Source organism: Sceloporus occidentalis, unplaced genomic scaffold (genome assembly GCF_023333645.1).
Source record: "Sceloporus occidentalis isolate IW3139 unplaced genomic scaffold, rSceOcc1.0.p SCAF_24, whole genome shotgun sequence".
NCBI classification, from domain to species: domain Eukaryota; kingdom Metazoa; phylum Chordata; class Lepidosauria; order Squamata; family Phrynosomatidae; genus Sceloporus; species Sceloporus occidentalis.
Genome location: NW_028317004.1, coordinates 9,292,235 through 9,318,752, shown reverse-complemented (window position 1 = coordinate 9,318,752; position 26,518 = coordinate 9,292,235). Strand labels below are relative to the sequence as shown.

At 37.7% G+C, this 26,518-nt stretch overlaps 1 protein-coding gene across 1 annotated transcript in view; it reads right to left on the bottom strand.

The window, feature by feature from the left end:
- Positions 1–26,518, bottom strand: part of LOC149300590 (transient receptor potential cation channel subfamily M member 6-like) — a 69,301-nt gene that overhangs the window by 28,566 nt on the left and 14,217 nt on the right. The window contains exons 2-16 of the mRNA XM_089485099.1: positions 23,223–23,256; positions 16,976–16,993; positions 12,425–12,504; positions 10,815–10,853; positions 9,120–9,300; positions 8,472–8,685; positions 5,383–5,507; positions 5,113–5,284; positions 4,447–4,621; positions 3,694–3,817; positions 3,241–3,313; positions 2,806–2,906; positions 1,960–2,094; positions 1,584–1,637; positions 548–688 (exon numbers count right to left, since the gene is read on the bottom strand). Coding sequence (XP_089341225.1) covers positions 548–688; positions 1,584–1,637; positions 1,960–2,094; positions 2,806–2,906; positions 3,241–3,313; positions 3,694–3,817; positions 4,447–4,621; positions 5,113–5,284; positions 5,383–5,507; positions 8,472–8,685; positions 9,120–9,300; positions 10,815–10,853; positions 12,425–12,504; positions 16,976–16,993; positions 23,223–23,256 — 1,666 coding nt within the window. The remainder of the gene's footprint in view (positions 1–547; positions 689–1,583; positions 1,638–1,959; positions 2,095–2,805; positions 2,907–3,240; positions 3,314–3,693; positions 3,818–4,446; positions 4,622–5,112; positions 5,285–5,382; positions 5,508–8,471; positions 8,686–9,119; positions 9,301–10,814; positions 10,854–12,424; positions 12,505–16,975; positions 16,994–23,222; positions 23,257–26,518) is intronic.

The window sequence follows — 26,518 nt, the reverse complement described above, 5'->3', positions numbered from 1 at the left end:
GAAATGGCAGGTTCCCATAACGTATCTTCAAACAAAATTATGTATTCTCCTCAAGACTGAAAATTTTCTTTATGAATGCTTCATGCCTCCAAAATAACATTTTGTAGGTACTATGATGAATCCCTGGCCCCAAGAGCTGTCACTCGGCACAGCAAGTGCATTCATTCAGTAACAGCATAGATACAGGCTCATGTGCACAATGTCAGAAAGCACTCACAAATGAAGTGCTTGTCACTACCAATAATGTGGCGGAAGCTGCAGTGGGTGATCCTGCTCGAGTCATGGTCAAGCCAAGGCATTACAATGTTACAAATTTCTCCCTTTCCTGCTGTTTAAGCCATCGGCCCTAAAACCTAAAATAACGTCCTATATAAAAGAGAAATTAGAAAAAACAGAAGAGAACTCCAAACACTCTTCCTACCTAGACAGGAAACACAGTGTTTCTGGGCATTAGGGATTTTATTGAGGTTTGGTGTATCTTGTTATGCCTGGTTACATATTGTGTACACTGCTATGGATGGCAAGAACATAATAGAGGAGGAAGTACCTTGTGCTTTCTGTAAAGGCTGTTGTATAAGACTCGGAAGCTTTTCCTTGTGTAGCTGCTCCGATAGGCTCCTCCAATTAAATACTCAATCACGATGCCCACATCAATTAGTGACATTTTGTAATCTGGAGAAAGATTGCTCTGTTAAAAGAAACAAAATGCATGTTTAAACCTGTACCTAGAATATTATCTTTTTTCTGTATCAGAATCCCATCCTCCTGTGTCAGGATCATACCCCTTCCATCAAATCAAAACACTATGTATAAAAAGGTAGAACTACACCTATGTAGAAAGTTTCAAAAAAGAAAACATTTGTTTTGAAGTATTCACATTGTTTGGGTTACTATGGCATTATTTTTAACTTCCATGAGCAAGCCATAACAATGCATCTAAAGTAAACAGTGAAAGGCAAAGTGTCCGTAGAAGGACACCAAGATTTGTGAAGGTCTGCAGAACATCATTAAATTGTCCACCACAAACCCCAGTAAATGTCCACCATGAGCAATGTTGGTGCTTAATCCTGGGATAAATACCACCAGTGGTTATAAGTGAAGGTTCAGGCAGACTTAGTGATCATCAGCCAGCCACCTACCATCTCTCTTATCACCACAAACAGGTCAGAATTTTAGGCAAAGCTTGGTTTATCCAATAACAAGATGGGCAGTGTCCACTATTTTTCCAAATCAAAATTTAAATGTGTGCAATATTTAATTCTTCCTTGACAATTAGTGTGTGCATTAAAAAAAAGTCTCTGCCAGCCCCTTGGTGGTTTCTTGTCTGGTGCACTTGGCCATTCGCATGTCCAGACATGTATTTGTGTTCTTTTGAATGCTCGTACAGTAAGGTTTCACCCATCAGTATTATTATGGGTTTATATGGGATCAACATACTGAATAAATTCTATTTAACTCACACAACCTTTTACATAAACCCAAGAACACCACTGTATCAAAGTACCTGGTATATTTTGACTTACAAGAGAGATCATGTACCTAAAATTATACCATACCATAAAAATAAAAACATTTTACCTTACCTGTTTCACATCTCCAACAAGATGGTGCAGGAGCAAATTAGTAGGCCCTTGTTTCTTTAATGCAAGCAAAAACACAAATATTTTGTTAATAACATAACCATTAAAAAAATTTAACGTTCATTTTGGTAACTTATGTGGAATGATTGTGTTTTTCTTTGGGGGGGGGGGACTTTTAGTCTACTAACATTCCACATTAGCTACTAATATTAATTGAAAAAAAGGTTTTCCACTGTAATATTATATGATCAGATCTGCATGGGTATACAATGGTTGCATCAACATACGCTATAAAATATTTTATAAAAACGTATAGGTTAACTTAGATTCTGTACTCTAGACACGAACAGGTGTAATTATTGAAACAAGCGCTACTTACAGTGTTGTAAAGTTCTTCTAGACGGCTAATGGTCAAGAATTTGTGCATGTTTACTCCATATTCAATTAGCAGCTTCACAAAATCCACACGATCCATTATCAATGCATCTTGCATTGCTTGCTCCAAAGAGCCAACCTTGAACACGTAACAGCAACATATGATAACCAATTACAAGAAGCTTAGCAGACCACACATAACTTACAATACAAAACAATACAAAACATAGAAACACGGAATTTCTCAACAGATTATACCCATCTAGTCTGCTCTATCTCTCCTGCTGGGTGGCTCTTCAGCTTATCTAACACCATCTCAGTAAAGTAAAACTCCCTTATATTACATCCAAACCTCTGACCATCTAGTTTTAGATTATGACCTCTTGTTCTATTGTTTGTCTTCTTTCGAAATAAAATCACCTTCCAGACCCTGACTGGCCATCTGCCACACTGGAAAAATACTCAGTGGGCCGTTGCTTGTCAGTGCCTCATACAGTACTCAACCATTCTGCCGCTCCAGCGTCAGATCACGTGCTGCAGTGTGCAGCCGCTTACTAGATATGCCTGGCCGCACATTACGCAAGCATAACAACACAACGTGCAGTGATTGCACTTATGATCTCTGGACCTGTTCCCTTTGTTAAATAAATCAGTGTTACGTTACAATTATAATAAATTCAGAAACAAAGAAAACTGTAAATTTGTTAGGAAATCAGGTGCTGTTATTTATATCTATATGAGAATATTTTCTCATTCATAATTTGTGTTATTTACAGCATTCTGACATTTAAATTTCAATTCTTTACTCACACAGGTTGATTTTAAGTACATAATGTGATAAATGCAGTACCTTCCAGTGCTGTCCATATACAAGTATGTGCTTTTTTGCAATATCCACACGATTCCAGGTAAGTGCCAAACTCAGCTGATCTGGTGCAGACATATTAGTTCCTAGAAAATATCGCTTGGAGTTACAGATGAAATGACGCCATCATAGCTTTTAGCATAATTAATTTATGAGCGCTAAATAAAGCTTGTGTTTTTTGCTTGTCTATCAAGGTAATTGTTTTCAGATAATTTGTTAGCCTGATTGAATCTGAGATCTGTAGCTGCATGCGGTTAAACTAACTATATATTTCCCATCCTTTTTCTCAGCAACCCTTAAAAATGCTGCCTGAACCTGAATTAATAGTAAAATGTAGAATTAGGGAAAAGGAAGGCTCCACCTTAAATTTAGGTAAAGTAAGTAAACCAAAAGTATGCCCAGATTACAAAAACGACCTACCTTTAAGCAGAGCGGTTAAGATCGCCAAATCAATATCTTGTTGATCTTCAGACTCGGCATCAAATATGGTGATCTGACATATAATGCACAATACACTGATTTACACATTGAAATGTTTAGGAACATTAACGGCACAACAGATCTGGACAATAATGAATAAATACAGAAATATTGCTACTTTTGCTTCTTGCACCAGGTACAATTAAGCAAACTGGAGGTCACACACAGTAACATTAAGAATATTTCCTCTCTAAACAACCATTTTTTTTTAACATATCATATATGTTTAAAATTGTAACCACACATGCTCATGTGCATTCAAAAGGGATCCTTAATTATCATAAAGTTATCATATTTTAAGAAAACGTTTTTCTCCCTTTTCAAATTAAACTGAATTTTATGAGTTCTACTGGAAAATGACATATCAGAATGTATTGAATTGAGTTCGCTTACAGATTCACGATGCTCCATACATTCCATCAGTATATGAAAGACATGATTAGATTGTTTGTGGCCAAGATTAAAGGTTTTCTGAATCATCTGCAAGATTTCTTCCTTGAGTTGTGGACGGATCTCCCTGAGGGACACGGACATTTAACAATCAACACATGGCCGGTGGCAACTTCTTTGCTATCACACACATACAATACATGGGATTGCTTACATATTTACTGTATTTTGTTTCATCAAAGAGGCTGTAACATTTAAACCAATCGCAAAAACCGGAAGGATATTCATATCATGGAACCAACTGTACTTGCGATGCGCAGCTATAGATCCTTCAATTTGTGGTTACGTAAGGTAACTTGTTGAGGAAGACTAGTTACCAGAATAACCTTCTATTTCTTCTTCAGTGACAAAGTTCAAGCCACGCACACGCCAACACATGACATAGATGCCTATAGGTGCCTATCCTAGGAATTAGCTACAGCAACTACCGTAAACTACCGTACAGCAGAAAATGTAATATAATGTTTTTCAGAAATAATACTGCCACTTAATGGTAAAGTAACCATGGAAACTGATTTATGAAGGAAGCCGCTTAAAATAAAAAGTGAAAACACATAACAGTTCGTGCACATAGATGCCTAAATCTAAAATTTATATGTGAAATGTTTACGGCAAAAGGATTGTCTCAAAACATGCACAAGTTTCCTGTATAATGAGAAGATTACTTAGGAGCAACTGGAAGAGAACACATCTTACCCTTTGTCTGCTGTGTGCTTGTGTGTGAATGCCAAAATGTCAGCCGCTCGCCCTGTCCCCTCACAAACCACAACTGGAACAGGTGGTGTGCTTTTGACATATTCCCAGACCATCAGGATGACATTTGGACCTCCTTCTACAACAAGGCCAACTACTGGGACTCCTTGGCCCATTCCTGTAAATAAACCAAATCAGACAGTACCAACTCGTTCAACATGATACTGTGCCATAGCTATATGTAATCATAGACCATATTGCATACAATAATAATAACAATCAAAGGTCTATGATGGAGACATGATTTTAAGACTAATAAAGGCATACAAGACTACATAGATAATGTTCCTCAGTATTAATTACTTAAGCCACTGTGTGTGGCTGTAATCTTTCTATAGTGAAGCTGTTCCATAGTCACTGTCCATGGTGCTGATACAGGCGATCAAATGCACATGAATGGAATCTTCAACCAGATCAGAGGTCCATAAGGAGATACATGCAAATGTTCTGCCACAATGGTCAAACAGGATTGATTACATTAACATTAAACTGGTACCAGAATGAATAAAAGTTGCTATTGACGAGGATTCCATTGAACTGCACATAGCCTTGTATTATAAAGAAATCCCCATGGTCCAATTTAAATTAGTAGGTGGTCCGTATACTCACTGGTGTGTATTTTCTGAAGGGATATGTACTGTTCCAGGTTCCTCCTCAGTTTCATTTCATTCCCATACTTTCCCACTGTGCCATCATCCACCATGATAAAATGGGAGTGCATGCTATTCAGACTTGCCAGCTTGCTGAGTGGGTTACTCAGTGTCTGGTAAAGACAAACAACCTGGAAAAGGAAAAACAGTTTCCTAGTATATGTGCTGTGTGTAAAGAACAGCTAAGGTTTTTCCCTAAGTAAATAAACCGATGCATAGGGTCACTCACATCTTTCCCGACTAAATCCTTTTGGTTTTCAATCACTCCCCATGGTGGAATGCCGATTGCACAAATCTTTCTTAAGTGCTGGGAGGCATGACCTTTCAGGGCATTTCCAACGTGTTTTGAGACTCCTGTAACAAAAGGGGACTACATGTGGTTAAAACAGTATGAAGCACTGGCAGCCATACTGCTCCCAACTTACAATGAACATGGCCAGCCTTAGATAGATGCCAATGATGCATTACATCTGCCTTCAAATGGAGCTGTGGTGGTACTGAAGTGGAAAAAAAGTCATCTATTACTTTAAAGATTTTAGCGTGCATTTGTGTGCATTTCTACTGAGAGGAGCAGGTTACCCCGAAAGCAGATCAACAGGAACTGGCTCTAACTCCACCCTGGCAGATACAATTTAACAGGGCTCACAACAAGACATGTTACATTGAAGGCAAATTAAATACCTGAATACATTATATATATATATATATATATATATATATATATATACACACACATATAATTTTACCAGTGCTGTAAACTTTTTATATTTACCATGTTTGCTTACTTAAATAGTTAGATACATTTTTAATATTTTATTATTTTTCTAGTTAAATAACAAAAACAAAGGAAAAAAATGTTGTGTCTGGCACCACATATCTTAGCATTGGGCCCGTGGAGTATGTAACCTGTCATCCACACAGAACTGTTCTAAAAATGAATATCCTTTATAATCTTTAGTTATATGGTGTGTGTAATATGTTGTTGCCCTGTAATCAGCGCTATAAAATCATTATTATTCCACCTACTCCTGACAAGTCATTAAATCTACTGGACAGAATTAGACTTTTGGATCTGTATACATGACACAAGGGACAAGGGTTTCTCTCAACAATATAATATAACAACGTTCTTCATGCATGAACCTTAAATTAATTATATTTAATTATTTACTCAACTCTTGATTTTCATGCTGAATGAATACGACTATGCATTCTTAAGCATATCTATCTGGTGCTGTATTATTAATTGAGGTTCATGTTAATTTTGTATTTCAATAATAACATTACATTGTATTGTGGTGTTATGCCGTTTCTGTGTTTACCATTCCTATCAACTGATTTGAATCCTAAAATCATTATTTATATGCAAGAAGCATGCATTGTGCCAAATATTATTGACTATTGGACTATCCTTTATCCTGAAAACATAATGTGGAAAACAATCCTGAAAGCTTGACGTTTCAAGTCTCTTCTTTTAGTTGAGGATTCTCATTTATAATGCTGTAAATACTGAGAGATTTGCGTCTCTTTGTTAAAATTGTCTAAACAAATACAGGAAACAATACGAAACAATACGGTCCCTTGATCTTATATTTTAGGATGGAGTACAGTAACACATATTATCAGCACTCAACTTGTAAACATACACATTTTTGTTAATGAACTTTTTTTTAAATGTTGTTTTAAACACCAGTTAACTAATTCCTACATGGTTATGTATAAGTGTCTGAAATAGGGTCATATCACCACAGCAACCAATGGAATGTTCCTAGTAATCGGAGAACTCCATTGGTTGCTATGGCCATAAGACGACTTTTCAGACTTTGCACGGGAATTACCGTATTTTCTATATGTGACGTTCCTAAAATGGAGGCAAGAAATAATCTAGATCTATGTATAAACCCTGGCTACTTATTAAGAACTGATATGTGTTTTCCAGTACAGTACAACCTCTGCAAATACAGTTTAACACCTACATTGTTTTCCGCCTCGGTGCTTAAGTGTAAACACGAGGCATTCATCTTTGGAGGTCTTGCGGGTTCTCTTAAACACTTAAGAGTCCTGGTAGAATATGGCTGTGATGAGAACCTCACTGCACTACAGAAACCTATTTTATGATTGCTAGAATTGATCGCTAAGGGGGTCTCTGGAGTGCCACTTTATATTGTATAAAGCCAGCCTGTTAAGAGACCTTTCACAAGGCATCAAGGTTGGCCGTTGTGTACAATCAATTCCTTAACTCTGTAGGGTAGATGTGTAAATCATTTCGCTTCAGTCCCCATAACTTTACTTTCACCCTAAACTATAAATGAGGATGTCACACACTATCACATGCTAGCATGTACATTAACTAATAAAGAGTTGTTTGCAAGTAAGTAATGAGAGGACTTGCAAACAACTTTTGTTTTGTGTTTTTATCACATTAGTTTTTATGTTTTAAGTGTATAAAAGTTGAGAGTGATATTTTTGAAGTACTCATGTGAGTTTGCAATAGCAAATATGTGAGTTGGACTTCTCACATTTTCTTAACCAACTTGCATGCACACACATTTTTTGTGAATAGGTGCCACTGTGTTTGATCAATAAAATATAGCTTAACTGTCTGGCATTCAACATACTAATAGGTACACGGATCCGAACATTAATGACAACTAAGTACTTAATACTGTTTTGTTAAATAAATAAAATGGACCAAAGCAAAGGGATTTAAATCTATTACCAAGTCACATTAATAAATGTTTCGAAGTTGTGTTACTAAAGCTGTGTTTTATATTTGTTGACAGATGATCTGTGTTTGTAGTATTACAAAATCAACAAAGTCCAATGAGATCCTTATCTGACACGAAAGTACTAGATGTCTTCGATTACCCGTGTCAAACAATGGCTTAGTTTCTTTAAGCACATATTATATATTTTCTGTTTCTGTAATGTAATCAAGTATATTTGTTTAACCTCCTAAATAAGACTACAGGCAGCATCCATTTTTTCATGTACAAAGACCAAAACAGTAATAGAGAAACCTTTCATTGCATCAAGATGAATATATCTGACTTTATATATAATATTATTAAATATAAGAGGTTGTCATACTTTTACGTTATTAAAATCAGCTAGTCTACTGTGAAATGCCTTGCAATCCACTTTGAGTTAGCCAATGCAATGTGAAGTTCTAGATGTTGAGTCGTAAGTTCATATGAGTTTTTACAGATATGTGAAAACAATGCATCATGTCTAATGTTATATGAAAATACATACAAAGAGAGAAGGTAAAGAGAATAAAACCAAGGCAGTAAGATTAAAATAATTTATGAGACATACCAGTGTTAATGCCCTCTGTCAGTATCCAAGCCCCAGTGGTCTCTGCAGCTTTCACCAAGCCTTGGCTAAAGACCTTCTTCACTTTGGAAGGAAGTTTAAAGTTTTGGATGCCTCCATGAACTGAGATAACAAGTTTAGGAAGCTCCATCTGCCATTCCTTTATCATCAGCTGCATCAACTGATCCATCATGGTATCATAGGATACCCGTATGTACTAATAAAATAAAATTCAAATTAAACATATGTTAGAAAGATGGTAGATACCTGGAAATATGCTAGATAGATAGATAGATGGATAGATAGATAGATAGATAGATAGATAGATATAGACTATCCATCCTTGTACTAGAATTATTTAATGTAGGAATGAAAGAGTTCTTCATTGTGATAAGCATGTTGTGGCTGACCTCATGATGTAATACAGAAAAGGTGGACCACTAAGAATTTAAACACATTACTTACAATGTCTTACAGTAAGATAATTTAGAAAGTTACTTAATATAGGCGTTCCACCTTTTTGACAGTTTGGGGTTAAATAATACATAATTATGGTTTGGCAGGTCAATCCATTCTATTAGTAAGAATGCACATACTATACTAACACTGGGACAAAAAGACCACCCCACTCAGCTTATACATGTAACAAACCTTTGCGTGGTAAGTATGGTTGCCATCTTGAAAATTGATGGTGCCAAAAGCATCGGTGGGACTTGTTTTTGTATGTTTGTGGGCTGTCCATTCCTCTTTATCTCTCTCCTGGGGAGAAAGGTAAATTGGCCAGCCATAATCTAAACCAGGGTGTTCTCCAATCAATCTTCCACAGCAACATCTGAAAAGATATCAGTTTTATTTCTGTCCATGCAGATAAGAAAACCAAAATTGTCTTACTGGCACATTACTAATTTTTCACTGGGCAAAGACCTTAAGCAAAAATTATATATAACTATGATGCCAACTCAATGGAAAAAATTCACTACATTACGTAAGAACTTGGCATTTCTCAATTAAACTTCAATTTAATTTAGATGTAATTTATACTTGGCAGAAACCTATAATGTATGCACACCTTCTCCCATGTTACCTCCCATGAAATATAATGCAATGCAACAACATTAACATTTAATTTATTTTAATTAATTTTTTATGGATATGAAGTCTTTTAGTTCTGGGATTCAGGTATAGGACTTTTGTATCCGTATCTTAAACAAGAAGACCCATCATTGTATCATTATGTAGAAGACATCATGTATATTTTAATTTCATTGTACCGATTGAGTGGCATGGTGTTATGTTAGACCTTTGCTGTTAAAGGGTAATAATTATAAAACACCACACATGATTTCTTGAGCTCCCAGAACCTTTACAAGATAAAATTTTTCTTCACACAGTTGTAGCCGAGACATAATACCGCAAATGAGGCTTATTGTTAGCGTAAATTCCCTACTGGGGTTTCCACAGAACAGATTAACTACTGTATGTTGACTTTTTATAACGTAAGCAATTATATACAAGTGCTTACTGACAGGGACATTATTGTACATAGTAATGGAAAGTGGCCAGCACCATAGTACACATCAAGTGAAGCATAATATGATTTCCTGTAATGGTCATCTAAACATTATTGGAAAAATGTGCTAGAATAATACATAATAACAATAATACAAACATTTGTTTCTTTAGTAACCAACAAAGCCCAGCTTATACCTTGTCACCTTAAATAGAGGTTGCATTATATAAAAAATAACACTGATCTAATTAACCAGGTTGATCCGGCATGCACATTTACTGCAGTTTTACTGCATTTGTACTTCACTGTACTGCAGTATTACTGCACATTTACTGCAGTTTTTTTTTTATATTGCAAACCTACAGTTGTACTTCAATGTACTGCAGCTTTATTGCTTTTGTACTTCCGTACAAAAATAGCTGCAGTAAAACTGCGGTACAGTGAAGTACAAATGCAGTAAAACTGCAGTAAATGTGCAGTAATACTGCAGTAAAAGTGCAGTATTGCAGTTTTTTCATGTCCAGAAAACTGCAGTATTACTTCAGAAAAACTGCAGTAATTTTTTCGTAAGGGCAGTGCTTAAGACACTTGTAGGACATTGTGTAACTCCTATGATCCTTAGCAGTAAGTTTGTTTGACAGAAGCTGACTTTCAACAATAGGTAGAAAGATACTGGCTTCCTGCACTTCAATACTGGCCATTGGCGCTTATGCATAAATAGTTATTCTGGTGCAATTTTTCAAAAATTGGTTTTATCACCATAGTAATTAATAGGTGGTCCAATCAGCAGGAGCATAATTTTTTTATAATATGCATGAAATATCACTTTTATTTACCTGATTAGGTTGTGACAAACCTGGCAGCCTCTATGACATCTGTAAAAGATAAAACAATACTCTTTCGATGTTAGTAAGACAAGTCGCACTCAATACTTTACCAATTTACGAGAACCAATGTTACCAAATATAAAACTATGTCATTCTGTCTCAACACCAATAAATTACAGTGCAGGTGTTATGCAACTGCCCTTATTGCTAGGTACAGTATATGAAGGGGTGACTAGGTTTTTAGGGGCCATGAACTAAAAGATTTTTTAATTATACATAATCGACGGCACAGGATATAAATTACAATGACCTAACTATGTGACAAATCTGTATCAGCCATATGTGGGTCACTCTGCTTCATCTCTAAGTAGCCTAACTTTCCATAAAAAAATTTATTTTGGACAAAAAACAGCAAAAATTGTGTTTAATAAAAAGAAATTGTCACTCTGTCATGAGCTACGCAAACACAGCAAGAAACTATTTCCGAAATTTTCCTGGCATGGAATTTTAGGGTTTAGGGATTGCCTGAATTCTCCATTTGCTGTTTTGTGTTAGTTGACCCCTTTATATATTTGGCCTACTTGATAAGATAACAAGAGGCACAATGGTTTATTATGGATAATAACTGAGTACTACTGTTTGTCATCCAACTTAGGTCTGTGATAAGCAAGCCGCAAAAATAAGTCACAAGACCACAATGAGGTTTAAAGGAGAGTTGACAGGGGAGTTGTGGTTTCACCTCCTTGACTTCTCAACATGTTGTGATGTTTCAACCTATGTTACTTTACTGAAGGAAGCGCTTGGCTGACCCTGTATTATGAACAATAAATCTGAGATATCTCTCCAAAGCCTACTCAACCATTAAATTGAGCATTATAAATGGTCAGCTAAGCTTACAAAGGTTACTGGAGAAATCTCCCAGTGCTGGCAATTCATGATCAATAGCAAAATGAAGGAGTTGAACCCAAACCCTCCTGCCAACTCTACCTTTAGTAAATAGACCCCAAAGAGAGGAGAAATATACTGGACAAGGAGAACAAATAAAGGACACTAAATGCAGAATGCAGTATTACTTGCATTGTTCCTTCTTAAAACATAATAGTAATAAAGGCATGGCTGTTGTAGTGTAAAACTCTAATATAAAAAGGCACTCACTACTTATCATTTGTTAATTTACATTGCACCTGTCATTGAAAAATGTCAATGAGCCACTTTAAAAGGGGTCACTTTTCACCCATAAACTATGTTTCTCAATTAGCTAGCAAATGTATAGGTTATATAGGATATGAATTTCACCCATATTACCAGGCGTAGATGGCAGGAAGATAAAAACTATACGTTTTGCTATGCACAAGCCCTATATCCACTGCATTATGAGGCCGAAGGATGACAAGTTCACTTTAAATTACACTTACAAAGCATTTACTTTGGACGTTACATTAAATTGGGTTTTTCATTGCTATATAACGAGTTCTGTCTATGACTGAACTTTCTATTCACATTAACTTCAAGAATACTAATTCATATGTCTGTGTGTGTGTGATTTTGTAAGCTACAATACAATGTCGTCTCTACAAAATTACAGGTTATACGAACATGTAATAAAGATAATCATTTACCTATGAGGGTCCCTTGAAGCTGGTATGAATTTTGCACATTCTCTTTTATAGAAGATGCCCTCAATCCAAGATTTTTCGGACTGAAATAAATAAGGAATCCAAAACATAACAAACTTTGTCAGCAGATATTCAAGTTACATTTAATTTTTTTCCTTATCGATCTACTTTGCCCTCATTGTACCCCTTTTCCATTCATATTTCACAAGGACAAGGAACACAATATATCAGGTAGTTATTAATGCAGCGAATACAATCATCCATGTTTGCATATATTTTGTCAATTATACAAAATTGGCATACACAAAGGAATAGCAAGTCATACTATGAAAAAAAAAACAGTCTAATGTACTGTCTAACAAAACAAAGCAAGAATTCCGTACATACCCAGTGTATACCATTCAAAAACATCTTTCTAAGGCATAAATATTGGAGATTCCATCACACTTTATGGCCATGTGTTGCAGAGAAGGCTTTTAATAGCTTTGGAGTCTTATTGAGGTTAAAATGCAATGCAATCCTGCCGATTTAGTCCTTGGAAAGGTGAGGGTGTTGGAGAGGTTTCAACTCAAACTTCATTATACATTATAAAAAGCCAACTCAGGTAAACTTCACCTAACAGAAGTGCTTGGCTGTCATGTATAATGTGTAGTTTAATGAGTGAGATTTCTTCACAGAGAATGTGTGAGGTACAAGTAAGTTTTTTAACTCATATGTAACAAAAAAAAACTATGCTAAAATAAGAATGAAGAAAACCAAATGTTTTGCAAATTTGCTTAGGATTCCTTCCACAGAATAGATGTAAATACTGAAAAACAACCCAATTTATATCAAGCAACATTCCCCGATTACAGTAATTCTTCACATACAAAGTTTTTATGTTCTATTGGGCCACATGCATTCTGGCTGGTGTTCCGTTACTCTGGAGCTGTCAGTGTCAGCATGGAGCCAGCAATTCTGGGAGACACAGAAGAGTCCAGAGTGAGTCTGAGTCTGAGTCAGTGAGTCTGATCTTCTGTTCATCAATAGGAAGATCTCCTTGGCTTTAGACAGCAGCTAGATCTCTCTGGCAGTGCCATCACCAAATAAGCTGGACATACTATTGCATCTAATTGCGCCATAGGGTTGTGAAGGGGTTAACCACACACCTGAGCATGCCCCCAGCCTTGCCTCTAATCATACCCCCAACAGAGGTATTCCACTTTGAGTACCTGAAATGTTGGGGGGTATGAGTACCGGTTATTCTAAAAAGCAATCATGAACGACATGTGCATGGAAAATATCCACTTTATTGCCCTAAAACATTTTTGTTAGTTGTACTTGTTTCGTATTACAGTGTCCCAAATTCTATCACATCACTTCTACACCTGGCATATACCCATTTTGTTTTCAAAGTTAGTCTTCCAGATTCAGCTGCAATAACAAAATATATTATGAGATGTATAGTTTAAGCATAATGAGATCTGAACCCTCCTGAAAATATGTTTTACTTACCTTGCTTGGTGTTTGATCTATATGATCACTGTAAACCACTAAAGGTTCCCTAATAATCCTGGATGCTATACTAGAAGCCACACTGGATGGTGCAGTAGATGGCTGACTGTAGCTGCAAATACTCTGTATCATGATGGCATCCCAAAGGTTGAAAACGGGTTTCAACTTAGATCTACTTCTCAGTAAAAACACACATTAGAGGGAAAAAGACTAAGGCATTATGGTATTGCGTAAGCTGTCTAAATATACTGTTTGGAATCTACGCAAGAACATCAATTACGATGCAATAGCCACAACCTATTACGATAAGTAGCTGCTGTCGAAACTTTCCATGCTTCATTCCTAAATGATTGCTGTACTGCCATGGATGATCTGTTGATGTATGAAGTTTCTGTCCTATTTATGAACAATGAACATAATCAATAATTATGACAGGGCTATCGAAACATGTCATATGATAGATAGATAGATAGATAGATAGATAGATAGATAGATATGTATATGTGTATATACTGTCATAGAGTCTCCTAAATGTTTAGAGCACTCTGACTGAGGTTATTTTCTGTAAGAACCATGCAGCTTTATAACCTAACAGATACATTAATTCTGCTATTTACTTAAATGAAAACCAGGAAATGAATCCCTACATTTATTGAGTAAAAACTAATACTCGTAAACCAGTGGCCTATCCTAGCCTAGGCCTAGGGTGGCAAGCCCATGGGGTGCAGCAATCCCCCTACTACAAATCAGGGGGCAGATTGCCCTCTTGGGTGATAAAGCTCCCTTGTGTCCACTAGTTACAAGGAGTTTTTTGATCTCCCCAACAGGCCCATGTACACTTCGGAGGCTGCGCTGAGCATAGCCGGCATTCAAATGTGCCTTTAAGACGCTGCACACCGTAATATGACATCATATTCCCCATTAAAATGTGTTTAAAGTAAAACTGTTGTCATCTCAGCTTTAATCACTAAATATCCCATCCTGCCAATTGGTAAATGACAAATTGACAGCTTTTCTTTCTTAAAAAAGTCTTGATTAGGCCAGCATTAAACGATGGCGCTGGTAGAAAAATTGTAAACAAATTCAACTTCTCCAGCAATTCTTCATAATTAAGATATTACATCCCTTTTATGAATTATCAAGCCCATAATATTCTTTAAAGGAACAGGTGACAAGACTTGCACTGCATATCCAAGGTGTGGTATTATCATTGACTTATAGAGAGGCAAAATGATATTTTCCTCCACTGGTGGAAAGTATGTTGAACACATCTCCTACATTACAAATTGAATGAGACTAATGTAGAATCCATCCTGCATTTGCAAAGGGGACACTGTGACAATTTAAAAGGTCCTCCTCGTTATTAAATACAGTAAAGTCCCCTTTGGAAGTACTGATACAGTTGTGTAAAAAAGAAAGTACACAGGTACATAATAATAATCATATTCCTTAGCAGAATTAAAAATTAGATAAATACAACCTCATGTGAACAACAACACATGGCATATTAGAATGTGTGATCATTTATTCAACAAAAATAAAGCCAGAATGGAGAAGCCATGTGTGACACCTTATGATTCATTAGCTTGCAGAACCATCTTTAGCAGCAATAAGGATCAATTTCACTACATCGGTGTGGAGGAATCTTGGCCCTCTCTTCTTTACAACCTTGCTTCAGTTCATTGAGTTTTGCGGGCATTTGTTAATACACAGCTCTCTTAATGTCCAACCACAGCATTTTAATCAGGTTGATGGACATTGACTGGGACATTGTAACACTGTGATTCTTTTTTTAGCCATTCTGCGGTGCTTGGGATCATTGCCCTGTTGCATAACCCAATTTCGGCCAAGCTCTAGCTGTCGAACAGATGGCCTCAGGTTTGGCTCTGGAGAACTTTGGTATACAAAGGAGTTCACGGTCGATTCTAGGGCTGCAAGGTTCCCAGGTCCTGTGGTTGCAAAAAAACACAAATCATCTCTTCTCCACCAAGCTTGACAGTTGATATAAGATAAATGTGCTGATATGCTGTGTTTGTTTTTCCAAACGTGGTACTGTGCATTTGGCCAAACGTCTCCACTTTGGTCTCATCTGTTTAAAGAACATTGTTCTAGGACTCTTGTGGTTTGTTTAGAGAGAGAAGAGGCTTTCTCCTGGCAACCCTTCCAAACAAACCATACGTGTTCAGTCTTTCCAATTGTACTGTCATGAACTTTAACATTTAGCTTGCTAACTGAGGCCTGTAACGTTTTGCCGGCGCCATGTTCGTATGTTCGGTATTCGCGTTGAACAACGAAAACATACCCTTTGTGTTCATTTACATGTTCACCCGAATAGGAATGCACAAGTATAATTGTTATTATGTTCTGATATGTAAAACCATAGAATTCAAAGGGTGTACTTTCTCACACAACTGTATACACACACACCTATACACAAACTTATACACACACTTACATACACACACACACATAAACGCTCACACACACACACATATACACATTACTTACCGCATCCTCCACTTCCCTCCTGTATGTTCCTTGTGGCCTGTAGCTGCCTCCACAGGCAGGATCCAACTGGGTCCCACAACATGCGGTAATCACCTTACCTCACTGACATTGTGGGTGGAAAAGTGATTGTGATTGTGGAGCATTGCAAGACCTGATTGGGACATATGAGAGGTATGGACCAGTTACAACGGCTAGGCCCTACGGAAATTGCTGCAGGGCCCCTTAAAATGCTGGTACACTGGAGCAATTGCTCTGTCGTTAATTTGGCCCTGGAATCATGAGTGAACTAACATATAGTAAAAATGTCAAAAAGCTCCAGGAACTTAGTGTATAAAAACCCAATAGTTAACATGATTAACAATTCAGTAAAATATATCTAAAGTAATTTAGGTTTATCATAATTTACTAGAGCATAGGTAATGTTGATTTAGGGAAAATCTAATTGCCTTTGGAGTTCAAGAAGAAGGAACTGTTTTACTTTTTGGAAGAACATTGTGTTAAAGTTTCATTTGAGCTGTACGAAAAAACTTGGAAAGGTTAAGGTTGATGGACTTTAAGTCTTATTTTAAGCTATGTAACTGTTTAATTCTGTAATTATATAGGTGTAACTGGTATTTGTCAATACTTGTTTTTTGCAAGAGGTTCCTTCTTTGAAGAGCATACGTTATAAAGAGTAACAAACTGAGGCAGGTACAGATGATATAATTGGACATAATGGAAAACCAACATATTCTTAATTCTGTGTTTGGTCAACATTAAAAGCTAAATATTACAGAACCAATAAACTGACTGCAATTTGGTAACAGTTGCTCAGGGTGTTTGGCCTTCTTCTGATCAAGCTGATCATGTAACCAGGAAAAGCACTAAACACTAATAAAGATAGGGTGGAATATATGGACAAAAAAACAATAGCCTCTCCCTGTGTGTTCCAAGTAGAAAAGGGAGGCACATTATCAATCTGGCAACTCCTTATTTCATAGTGTAAATAGTTTATTTAGATGATGTTGCACTCATAACAGTGTTTACCAAGAGAAACAACATTTTTAGGTATTGTTACACTACCCTTGAATTTCGGAACATTTGCAAATATCGTAATGTTTACATACGCGTGTACACATAGCAAATTTTAACAGAATCTATTCCTCTGCATTTTAAATATGAAATTGAAAAATAAATAGATAACAATATTGGAGTCCTTAAGCACATATAAAGCAACATTTAATAGCATTATTTTTATTTTAATAATACATGATTCTATAGCGCTATTGATGGGAGACTATAGATTAAACAATAACGTTAAACAAACAAGACAGAGTGAAAACAGAGAATAACCGATAATGAGACAGAAGGTGAGTGGCTGATAAGAAGAGGATGGTTTTATTATAGAGAAAGTCACAGTGACCTGAAGATCTTGAAGGTAGTAGAAACAAACGGTTTCTAATTGCAGTAGGGTTCACAGGGGAAGGCGCCAGTGGGAAAAGTAAAAGGGAAGTTGTTTTCAGACCACACAGATCTCTTTTGCAACAAGGGAATGGTATGTTTCAGGTTACTGCACTGACCACAGAGCGAGAAACAAACATTTCTGGTAGGTATTAAATGGGCACTACTATTATGATGGGTCTAGCGTGGATATTCAAAACTGTGGTCCTCAAGCACTAAAGTTATTAATATTATTATACTTTATTTAAAAAGGGCCAACAGATTCCACAGCGCTGTACAAGGTAAACATTTTACAGATAATAACAAGTACAAAATGACAAGCAATTGACATACAGATACAAGAAGAATGGAGGGCCCTGTTCCTGCAGGAACTTACATTCTAGGTGGATAAGGGGTGAGAACTGCGTGGTAGTTAATGATGTTAATGTAGGGCGAAATAAGGGTTGTAAGTGGGTGAGAGGGAAGTTTTGATGTTTATGTCAGTGGTAGGCTTCTCTGAAGAGAAACGTTTTTAGGGAGCGTTTGAAGGAGGGCATGGGCGTAGGAACCCCTAAAAATTTGGGGGGACAGCATTTTCCCCCATCAGATCCCCACTTTCTCACACTATCTACCCCCTCTCCCCCCTCTTACACTTTCTTACTATCTACCCCCCTCCCTACCCTCCCTTCTCACACTATCTACCCTCTCCCTACCCCCCCTTCTCACTAGCTACCCTCTCCCTACCCTCCCTTCTCACTAGCTACCCTCTCCCTATCGCCCCCTTCTCACTAGCTACCCTCTCCCTACCACCCCATTCACACTAGCTACCCTCTCCCTACCCCCCCTTCTCACTAGCTACCCTCTCCCTACCCCCCCTTCTCACTGTCTACCCCAGGGGTGTCCAAGTTTTTTCCTGCAGTGGGCCACTTCATCAGAATTGTATACGTGCGCGGGCTGCACTCATTTTTCACTGTGAGAAAATATGGCCTTTAATAAAATATGCAAAATAAAGTAAATGACACAAAACTTTTACTTTTCCTCTCACTGATTTCTGGGCCTAGAAAGTTTTGTGACTACAAATTTAGGACCCAAGATAATTAAAAATGAAATAGTTCTATTTATTCTAGGGATGCACCAAAATGAAAATTCTGGACCAAAACATTCACTGTTCACTTAGCCAAAACCGAAAATGACCCCCCACCTTTAAAAATAATAATAAAAACTCACATTTTTTATAAAAGTAGGTAACACACCACAATTGGACAAAAAAAATTAGCAATATAACTTGGCATGATAGGAGTGTGATTGCTAACAGCAATCACACTCCTATCATACCCAGGCAGCCAGTACATGCTGGTACAGGGTGGCTGTAAGTGATGTGCAGACCCCATACTGCTGGCAGCATCAATACACAAGGGGGGCAGCTAGCTATGTTTCAGCATGTACTGGCTGACTTGGCATGATAGGAGCAATCACAGTCCCATCATGCCTAGGTTCCAGCACTTACACATCCAACCAGTAAATGCTGTAACCTAGGCATGATGGGATTGTGATTGCTGTTAGCAATCACACTCCTATCATGCCAAGTCAGCCAGTACATGCTGGTACAGGGTGGCTGTAAGTGATGTGCAGACCCCATACTGCTGGCAGCATCAATACACAAGGGGGGCAGCTAGCTAGGTTTTAGCATGTACTGGCTGACTTGGCATGATAGGAGTGTGATTGCTAACAGCAATCACAGTCCCATCATGCCTAGGTTCCAGCACTTACACATCCATGCTATAACACACACTCATTCATTCATTCATATACGCATTCATTCACAGATTCATTCCCTCAATCACGCATACTCATTCAAACACCCTTCCCACCCCCTTACCTGCACTGCAGCTCCTCGATGCCGCTCACAGGCTTCAGCAGAGGGCGCGGCCTCCCTCTGCGTTCTCTGGTACTGCACAGAGGAAGCAGGATGTGATGTAATGTCACGTGAACTCTGCTGGGTTCCGGTTCCTCTGTGCAGTACAGAAAACCCTCCCACAGGTAAGTGGCAAGGCTCGAGGTGCGGACTGCGTAAGATCGGTTGCCCTGGTTGCCGATCTTACGCGGGCCGCACCTCGAGGTCTCGCGGGCGTTCCTATTGGGGGGGTTCCTATGGCCCTGGAGGGAATTTCTTAATTATCGTCCCCCCCGCATGAGTTACTGGGGGGGATCTGTCCCCCCTGTCCCCCCGGTTCCTACACCCATGAAGGAGGGTATAGTTGGTGAGAGTGGGGCAGCATGGGGAAGAGAGTTCCAGAGGGTTGGTGCTGCGCGAGAGAAGTCCTGTAGGCGGGCATGGGAGGAGGTGATGAGTGAAGATGCAAGGAGCAGGTCATTGTTGGATCTTAGAGGGCGGGCAGGAGTATATTTGCTGATGAGGGAGGATAGGTATTGGGGAGTGGCATTAGTGGGAGCTTTGTAGGGTAGAGTGAGTATTTTGAATTTCATTCTGTTATGGATGGGGAGCCAGTGGAGAGACTCGCAGAGAGGTGCGGCAGATGCAGAGCATCGGGTGAGTTAGATTAGCCGGGCAGATGCATTAAGTACAGATTGAAGAGGGGATAGTTGTTGCCGAAATTAAAATTCTGGACCAAAACAGAAAATTCAGGGTTCACTTAGCCGAAACCGAAAACGACCCCCCACCTTTAAAAATAATAAAAAATCCCACACTTTTAATAAAAGTAAGTTACAAACCAAAATTGTACAAAAGATTTATTAACAATGGGCTGGGCATAATAGAAGTGTGATTGCTGTCAGCAATCGTATATAAATTAATATTGTTATTGTATTTTTTTGTCCAATTTTGGTGTGTTTACCACACTTTTATTAAAAGTAATTAACACACCAAAATAGGACAAAAAAATTCAACAATATGACTTGGCATGATAGGAGTGTGATTGCTAACAGTAAATGCTGGAACCTAGGCATGATGGGACTGTGATTTCTGTTAGCAATCACACTCCTATCATGGCAAGTCAGCCAGTACATGCTGGTAAAGGGTGGCTGTAAGTGATGTGCAGACCTTATACTGCTGGCAGCATCAATACACAAGAGGGGCAGCTAGCCAGGTTTCAGCATGTACTGGCTGACTTGGCATGATAGGAGTGTGATTGCTAACAGCAATCACAGTCCCATTATGCCTAGTTCCAGCACTTACACATCCATGATATCACACACACACTAATTCATTCACAGATTCATTCCCTCAATCACACATACTCATTCAAACACCCTCCCCCAACCCCTTACCTGAACTGCAGCTCTCTCGATGCCGCTCACAGAATTCAGCAGGGGGCGCAGCCTCCCTCTGAGTTCTCTTGTACTGCACAGAGGAAGCAGGACTGGAGCAGAGTCATGTGATGTCTTGTGAACTCTGCTGAGTTCCGCTTCCTCTGTGCAGTACAAAAGACCCTCACATAGGTAAGCAGCAGGGCTCTTATGATCCCGGTTGCCCTGGCTGTCGATCTCACGCGGGCCGCACCTCAAGGTGCCGTGGGCTGCATTTGTCCCCTGGACACCCCTGTCTTAGAGGCCAGTGTTTGCCCATGGCCGATGCCTGCTTTAAGTTAATTATATAGCAGTATGTGTACAAAACAAAAGATTCCAAAGTGTCCAATAAGATTTATGGCACAATAGGGATATACCACTTAATAGCAACTTTAAATATCTAGTACATTTCAAGCTGTTCTGAGATTAACCCGGAACAAAGATGTATAATTTTATAAATGATGTATTATTATAACTCAGCAACTAATTAAATGGGAGGGGAACATCATTTTAGTGTGTGAGTTCTATATGTATAGATTGCTTCACATAATTATGTCAAACCTGCATGTTTCATTTCCATAAATCACACCGTTTAATTTTTTTTATTTTTTTTTTAAATGCGTGGGCCAGGGAAAACTATTAAGAACACAGCTCATCATTTGCAATTGTTTTAATTACAGCACATCCTTGATAATATTCTTTGTTTTCTAGTTTATATACACATCGGATATGCCATAGATGAATGTGAGACTATACTGCCAAGCTGTAACACAGTAAAACAGGTGTGTTTACAGAGAATGTAGTTCTACTTGAACCCCAGAGTGTCCTAGCAAAACCGCTAGACTTATTTTACCAGTCACTATTGGCAGGAGTACCGGGAGACTGGGAGTTGGCAATTGTAGTACCACTTCACATAAATGGTAGCAGGGAAGTCTCAGCTAACCACAGACCAAAAAGTCTTATGTCAATATTTGGATCTGTACTTTTTATATTTTTATTAGTGATATTACACAAGGTCTTAATGGTGAGCTATGTCTTTTTGAAGAGGATACCCAGGTTTGCAACAGGGTGGACTTTTTGGATGGAACAAGCCAAACTGCAAATTATTTAAGTATATAAGAAAAATGGTTGCGAGTGTGCATCTGCAGTTTAATGTTGATAAATGTAAAATCATGCACTTGAGACATAAAAATCCCAAGGCACAATATAGCCTTGGGTCGCATGATTCTTATTTGCCTTCTTCAAATTTTATGTTTCTATATAAACCTCCCATTAACCCAATTTATTCAGGGGCAGGGCCCTACTACAAGAGCTAACACTATGCAGTAGACGTGAGCCCTGATACACATGGGTGAATCTAATATAAATATAAAGGTAGGTCCAGCATGGATTAAAGAGTGGCAGAATCTTGTGTTAGAAAAGGAACATTCATGTAGTTGTTATCAACATGATGGGGTATAGGAAGAGTCAAGGTATATTGGAAAACCACTAAGGATGCAAGAATATGGTAAGTTATATTTTATAACTGTTAGGCTAGATAACAACCCTGGCAACTAAAACGCATTTGTTGCAATTTTATGTAGGATTTGTTTCACTGGATAGGTCTTTTCTCTTGAGTACATACATACACTTTTTTACCCTTTGGAGGGACAAAATGCTCCCTTACAAACTACACTATTTTATTATCATTATTTTTTGAAAATGAGTTTTGGCCAACAATTTTTCTTTTTAAAAAAACATTTTATATTTCTAGTTGAAGGCTTACAAGGTGTTTTGGAATACTTTTACATTATATTTGTATTTTTTTATGCCATAGTGACACCACTGGGGTCCATATATTTGTTAATTGGTTTTTAAATTTATTGTAAGTTAAAAAAAAAAAAGTTGTTGCTTGTATGTATGTGTTTACTTTTTTCAACTGAACATATAGCTTCATGCTTTTTTAAATTGCTTAACAGTATTATTATTTTTTTACAGGCACAAATCCTAAACACTTTCATTGGAATGCATTTATGTCAACAAACAACATAGGGAGTATTGATTAATTACAAATGAAGCATGATATAGTACTAACAGCCTTTAAATATAATCCAAGTTCATATGAGCACCTATTGACAAAGACAATATACCCAATACAACTAATGTATTAGGACATGATGTTTCAAGAGTTACTGATCACTGACTTATAGAGTGATGAGAGAGTAATGCTATACCTAATAAACATACCTTTACTACATGGGATTGGTATTAGTTTTGTTTTCTCCACAAACAAATGAACGTTTGCCTCCTCAAACATTCCGAATGTCTTCTACACTTCTTTTGCACACAAGCATGCTTGCTTCTGTGCTGGGCACCAGGACCAATCCCACTGAGAGAGTTTGGCAGTGTTTGAAAATTGCTTTCTACAAGCGGTGTCCAATCAACATAAACAAGAAGGAGCAAATCTGACAAGAAGAATGAACCAAAATACATTTGATACTATCAGGGAAGTTGGCACATACATCAAAAGGCTTTATACTGTTGTTACAGCCAAAAATGGCTTGATGGAATATTAAAGGCACAATTTAATGTCCTTGACAGCCCCATTAAAGAAGAATACATATTAAAGTACTCACAAAGAACTCTTCAAAACAAATAAAATAATACACTTAACTGACCTAACAGTTGAAGCCATTTTGCTGCACCTGCTCTCCTCCTTTGTGGATCCACATCTTGCCATATCTCAAATGCTCCTATTCATTCTTCCCCTACGGTTCCTTATATCTTGCAATATCTCAAGTGCTCCTATTCATTAAAATGACAATGACAATGTCAATCAGTGGCAGGAAGGTGCTCCCATTGAAATGAATAGGAACACTTGACACATAAGGCTCTGAATAGACCCCAACCACTGGAGCTGATTGTCATGCCTAGGAACTTTTATGCCTCGGCAACACCCTTGCGGGATGAGGCCAGGACTACCCGCTGATGTCAGTGGGCATGCCAGGAGCCTGCTCCCACGACCTAGAGGTCTCAGGCCCCCCCCCCCAAAGAACTGGAGAAGTGAGTATGCTGATTGGAAGTAAGTATATAACATGCTACAGAAATTTAAAGAGCAAACAAGCAAACATGAGGAGTAAGTTTCATACAAGGCAAAACAGCAAGAGAAGTAAATTCCTATTGAACTGCCTTATGGTGTTATGGCATGTTAAAAACAGTAACACAACATGCAAACATTTCTAAAATTGTATTGATTAATGTGCACTTTACTAATGACAGTTATACTACAGGTACTATCAGGAAGGAAATGTTTCACTATAATTTTAATAATATTTTTCTGTGTGTTAAGTGTATAATGTACAAAAGAGTTTCAGTTTTATACTACAATTCCTTTCTGTGACTTAGCTACAAGTCGATTCCAGGCATTCACTGCGATCCTCTGATAGCTTATCAATGTTCATGATAGCTTAATTGGGCAATGATCTGAATTATATTAGTATAATCCAGTGAACTGCTTTTAACCCTTAGGTAAAAGCATCCAATACTCATAAAGATTAGACTGATACCAGAATGACCCTTATGCCATTCATAGCTACCATTGTTTGTTTCAGGTCATGCAAACTCATATACCACCTATACCACTTTGGCTGGACTTTATTTTAATCCATGTAGAGCCCTTCTTCTTACTGTTTGCTTACTCCATTGTTTGCTCTATACCTCTGCTTGCTGCAACAACCCGTAATATAAGCCTGTTTGTAGCAATGTGCTTTTTTGGAAGACATTGCTACAAATGCATTTCCAAAGATTACTTTCAGCTAACAAAAAATCCATGTTGAAACCTTCTGCAAACAGGCTTATTTCATTTGATCTAATTCATTGTGATCAGTCTGCCTAAATACATATATGAGGGATATTTCTTAACAATCTTTTTACAAAGTCCAAAGAGGTATGGTGGAATTCTCTGTGTTTGGTGTTTATATGTATACATTTACACACCTTTGTGCTTTGTTTGAGTGTTGTCCTTGTGTGATTACAGTTGCATTTGTTGTCTCCTCAGTCTATGAAATAATGTGTTATTAGTATATCCGGTTTGCAAATTCTAATTTAAAGGGAAAGTAATGCCTAGTGTTTTCACATTCAGTGAAACAAGCTGCTTCACGTATAGGATTAGGCAGCTATATATCACTTAATTCCCCTACACGGACCAAAAGTCTCCACAATGTCCCTGTCTAGCATACTTAAAGGGTGGCTTGGCACCATGTATCATATATAACTGATTAGTGTATTTCCTTCTGTGAGCTCTATATAATTTCCTGGCATGGTGTATAGGTTTTTAACAGCTTCTTAGACTGATAGTCCTTCAAATGGCCAGGACTGCATCATATGAAGCCTCTTAAGGTAATTTTATTAAAGCCCCTTTATAAACTTCTTACCCCCCTTTCTAAAACCATAATAGCTCCTAATACATACAATCCATTGTATGATATATGGTAAGATCAAATGGCTCACAATATACACATTAAAATTCATATTAAAGAATTCTCAAGCTTTGACCTAAATGTTCCAGGTGAGGCATTGCTTCAGAGTCAGGGTAGCCTACCTTGGGAATTGCCAAGAATGGCCGTTAAAGTGATAGTATGCTTTTGGAATATTAGGCATACCTAATTAAAAGGAATAGAAACGCATACCTAATTAAATCAAGACATGAATATCTGAAGAGTCTACTTGAATATAATGGCAAAAAAGAGTAAATACAGTTGTTGTCTAGCTGGTCACATGATTCTCTGTTAGATTCTGGTTGGACGCAGACTGGCAGAGAATAATGGCATCCGTAGCTCAGCAAAAGGCTTGGGAGCTACTTGTTGCTGCTCTAGATCATACTGTGCTCATATCATACAACATGTGGATAACAAATATCTTCTTACATCTGCTTTTAGTGCCCCCCCCCCCCCAGAAGCTGAGATCACAGGTAGCCAGTGGCAGGACCAGCACTTTCACCCTTCATGTTAGCCACCCATACAAAGTCTGTGGCGAACAATCATCAATTTAACAACAGGGCAAAGCCAAGATAATAAAAGGAATAATCCAGATTGAGAGATACCTTTCCCCAAATACTTATATCACTTATTTTAAGTTTTAAGTGCAAATTGCATAGGTTTATTTTGTATTTAGAACTGTAAGGAACTGGAAAAAGAGAAACTTTAATCCGAAGTGTCCTATTTTACTTTGAAAATATACTTTTCGTGAACAACAAACCATATGGAAGCATAATCTCATTTGGGTTTTATAGTTGTGAAGATGTGTTACATTCATGCAATATCCTGTCCGCCACATTTGACTTTTTTTACAATGCATTTTTCAATAATGTTTTAAACACAACCTCTCTGGGGC